The 3,860-nt window shown below is 38.9% G+C and overlaps 1 protein-coding gene across 1 annotated transcript in view; it reads right to left on the minus strand.

Annotated features, from left to right (window-relative positions):
• Window positions 1–2,118, minus strand: part of lim2.5 (lens intrinsic membrane protein 2.5) — a 15,120-nt gene extending 13,002 nt beyond the window's left edge. The window contains exons 1-2 of the mRNA XM_005925508.3: window positions 1,941–2,118; window positions 300–512 (exon numbers count right to left, since the gene is read on the minus strand). Coding sequence (XP_005925570.1) covers window positions 300–477 — 178 coding nt within the window. The 5' untranslated portion in view covers window positions 478–512; window positions 1,941–2,118. The remainder of the gene's footprint in view (window positions 1–299; window positions 513–1,940) is intronic.
• Between the last annotated feature and the right edge of the window lie 1,742 nt (window positions 2,119–3,860).

Below are 3,860 nucleotides of genomic sequence, written 5' to 3' on the forward strand. Positions count from 1 at the left end.
GGAAGAGGGAGGCAGCTGGAGATGGGGAGGGAAGGAAGGGAGGGGCAGGTGACCCCTCCCTGGGGCCAGCTCCCCCGCTGACCCCAGTAGGCACTCCCATACTCCGCGACCCGTTTGAACTTTCATTCTAATAGTATAAACGTAATGTCTAATGAAAGTCAAAAAGTTCCTGTTGATGCACCTTAAAAGTAAGAAAAGTTGGCTTCTGACCAGATAAACAACTGTCTCCGGGGAGGATCACTGTTCCTTACAAAGTTTTAAATGTAATGAATTTGGGTGGAGGACGATTCCCTACTTACCAATGCTGTCAGTTTGCATGTAGCACTTTCCAGACATGCAGTATCTCCACAAGCCCTGATGGGCGAAGCTGCCAGACAGACGGTACTGCATCCAGTAGTCTGTGGCTGTGGAGACCACCAACAGGATGTTCCCCACAATGGCACAAAAAAGGCCCCCTCCCATGAAGCTGTACATCATGAGTGATCCTATGACTGTGGTTAAGGCTTTATGCACTGTCAAAAGAAAAAAGAAGATAGGAATCAGTGGTGCAAGAGTAAAGCTGCAGGAAAGAAAATAGTAATTTTCTTTACAGCTTGGTGCTATAATGTTAATGTTTATTAAGTAGGGAATGGTTTTAAGAGACAGTAACACCCTGAAGAAGTAGATGGAAAGAGTAAAAACAAAAACTGCCCACATCTAGTTGCCACCACATGTCTGTCACTATGGCGTTGCATTCATTCAAACTTCATTTATATTAAATCAGAAAGGCTAAATGCATTCTTCTAAAACCACTTCACTTCCAGGAATTAGTGAATATATACCATTGCACTCCCTGAATCCTACCATGACACATAGTCAGTTTGTGAGTCAATCCAAAACAAAGCGATTGCATTATTAATAAAGATATTTTTATCATGTTTTATAAAACATGAAGTTGTATGTGGGTCTTATAGTTAATTGATCTAAATTTATTCATATAATGTGTTTTATCGACGCAGTTATCTCTCACAACAAAGCAAAGGACAGCTGCAGACCTGGATAAACAAATCATGCCACCTGCAATGCAATCAGCTCATAGCAACACGTACTCTCTCGCTCACTCTTTGAATGTGTTTTATGTGCTTACAACTGCAGCAAATAAACTGCCACAAAAAAACAAATAAGGAAATAGACTGGCAATATAATCAGCAAATAACTTCCAATGATGTGAAAGGCAGTGACAGCTGACACAAATAAAATGTAAGGTCATTTTAGGGTAAGGGTATAGTTGCATAAGTAATCAGCACCCATGGATCAGACTAAACCCATCATCATACTCATCCTTTACTTTAATTTCAGCAAAACATTTGTGGAGTTTCACGACTATATCTTGTGTTAACAAACTCTGTCCACGTACAGACAGATATAAACACTCAAAACAGCCTTTGTGGAAATTCCAGTAACAGTTTCCATTTTGCTATTATGGCACACACACATACACATTGAAAACAGTATCAGCTACAATACCAACTATACACTTGCACTATCAGCCTTGGTAAATATTGAACAACTTTAAAAACATATCAAGCATCTGTTTCAAGACATGTGGGTTCAGTTTTTCTCTGAGCTGTAAGAGCAAAATTCAGACGGCATACATCTGCAACACTGGTGTATAACATCTGAATGTCATATTCCTGTCAGGATATATAAAACAAACAGACAAATCTATAATCTCAAATCTCAATCTTTATGGGATGAAATCTTTAGAATCATTAGAAATGCTTGATGTATTATTTAAAACTATCTATGAATATACTGAAAATAAAGACCCTGAAACATGAAATATACACACATTATTACGAAATAGTCACAGTGCATGAAAACTGGTTAGCAGCCAGTGTTATCCATTCTAGTTTATAAATTCTACTGCCATTAACAAATCACCATCACCATCATCTCACCTGAATTCCTCAGGATAAATCAACCCTCTTAAGTATCAGGCTTTCCTTAGGGAAAGAGTGAGAGAGAGTGCAAGCCAGGAGTGAGCGAATGTCAAAGAGGATGGCCTAGGCTGAATTCCAAAAGGTTAACCCCCCACTTTTCTGTTGATGGAGGCAAAATCCTTTAAAACAATCAGCACAGTACAAATGGATATGAGTTGGTGTGCAAAAAGCCATGTGACACGTTCCTGCTGAACTACATGGGAGCATTTGGGGAGGTGGGGGGGGGTGTCAGGGGATGCTATTGGGGTAAGGGGGAGGGTCTGTGATGCGAGGCCGCTGCAGCACAGTCCTTGTCTGTTGTTCTGTTTGGTGTTCTGGAACTGTGGATGTGCAAAGGCTTGCAATACTGCTGCGGTCAATGGAACGTGCTGAAGTGCACACTTTCTTTCAGTGTAACTGGGGCGTGGTCATGGGGACACGTTGATGCTTAAAACAGATACGTAAACTTACACCGTTCATGTAGAGTGTGCTCTGCATGTTCACAGTGAATATGTGATGATGTTGACAAGGCAGTTGCCTAACAGTTATAACAGTTAAAGGTTGCCGTTTATTGCATAGTTAAAGAAATATCAGCTAAACCTACCCTACTGGATTTATTCTACTAACACTAGCACACGTAATCTCAAAGGCCTTGTCGTTTACACCGTCACTGTTCTATTGCAATCCATTACAACAATTATGATAAATTGTCAGGGGCTGATGTGATGTGATTGGTGTTTGTTGGATAGAAATGGTTTAAATTGAACTGTGTTACACTGAGGAGTTTGTTTGACAGCATCATTTCATAATCTTTTCTGGAAAAATTACAGTGTATAAACAATCTAATATTTGCCAAATATTAGGCAACAGTAACCAGTCACAGATGATATATGATACATCTATATCTCTAAAACTCGTTTCCTGAAATTTGTTCTTGCCCTATGACAGTAAGGGGAGACCACCCACTCATTGTTACCCTGAATGAATTTATCATTAGTAGGAAAAAGATTTCAGCATCTTACTTGCACACTGCACAACACAACACACCCCTCAGTGAAACCTTGTCTCCTAGTTCCTCATTTCTGCAATCATTTTAATGAATGTTACGCCATGGCTGTACTTGGCTGTACTTGGCTAGTTGTAGTCTAGTCTGTAAGCTGTCTATCTGTATCCTCACATATAACTGTAGAGTTTTTTCTTATTTACTAAGCAGAAATTAATAGTATTTCACGATGCCACTTTTTTCAGTTTGTATTTCTAAGTACGTGCTGGTTTGCAGAGAATGCTGCTGGCCACACGTCATATAACCTCATTTACTCCTGAACATGTCAACAGACAGAGATAAAGAGATAATAGGATTGATAAATGCAAAAATCCCCAAAAGGGGGAATAACATAATGTGTTGTGACCTTTACTGATCTCTTGTCACATTGTGTTTTTATGTTTTTATTCACTGTTTATGCATTTAACACATTTTTACTATGAATGCACTGAGGGTCAAGAAGCCAAACAACCCACAAATTCTCTGTAATTTTCACAAGAAGAACTCTGATGATACAATTGTAGTTCTTCTTCATTTTGATCATGAATGCTGTCAGTCAAACAGATTAGAAAGAAGTTTTAGGTCAGACCCACAGCTGCTGTGGTGTCATGTTTGCTTAAAGACGGTGTTGACAGGTTTGTTCATTTAACCACCATATAAATCTTTCACAAGATCAACTGCACATTTGCAAAACATATGATCAATATGATTGAAGGAAATAGACTGTTGTTAGTTAGGACTGAAGTGATATTACACTGACTAAATTATAACTATTTTGTTTAGTATTTAAGACTGAGATAAGCAATAAGCACTAAATAAACATCTTTAGGGAGTAATCGCACGCTGTACTAATGGTC

This window comes from Haplochromis burtoni, unplaced genomic scaffold (assembly GCF_018398535.1).
Source record: "Haplochromis burtoni strain Fernald_Lab_line unplaced genomic scaffold, NCSU_Asbu1 Contig_84, whole genome shotgun sequence".
NCBI classification, from domain to species: domain Eukaryota; kingdom Metazoa; phylum Chordata; class Actinopteri; order Cichliformes; family Cichlidae; genus Haplochromis; species Haplochromis burtoni.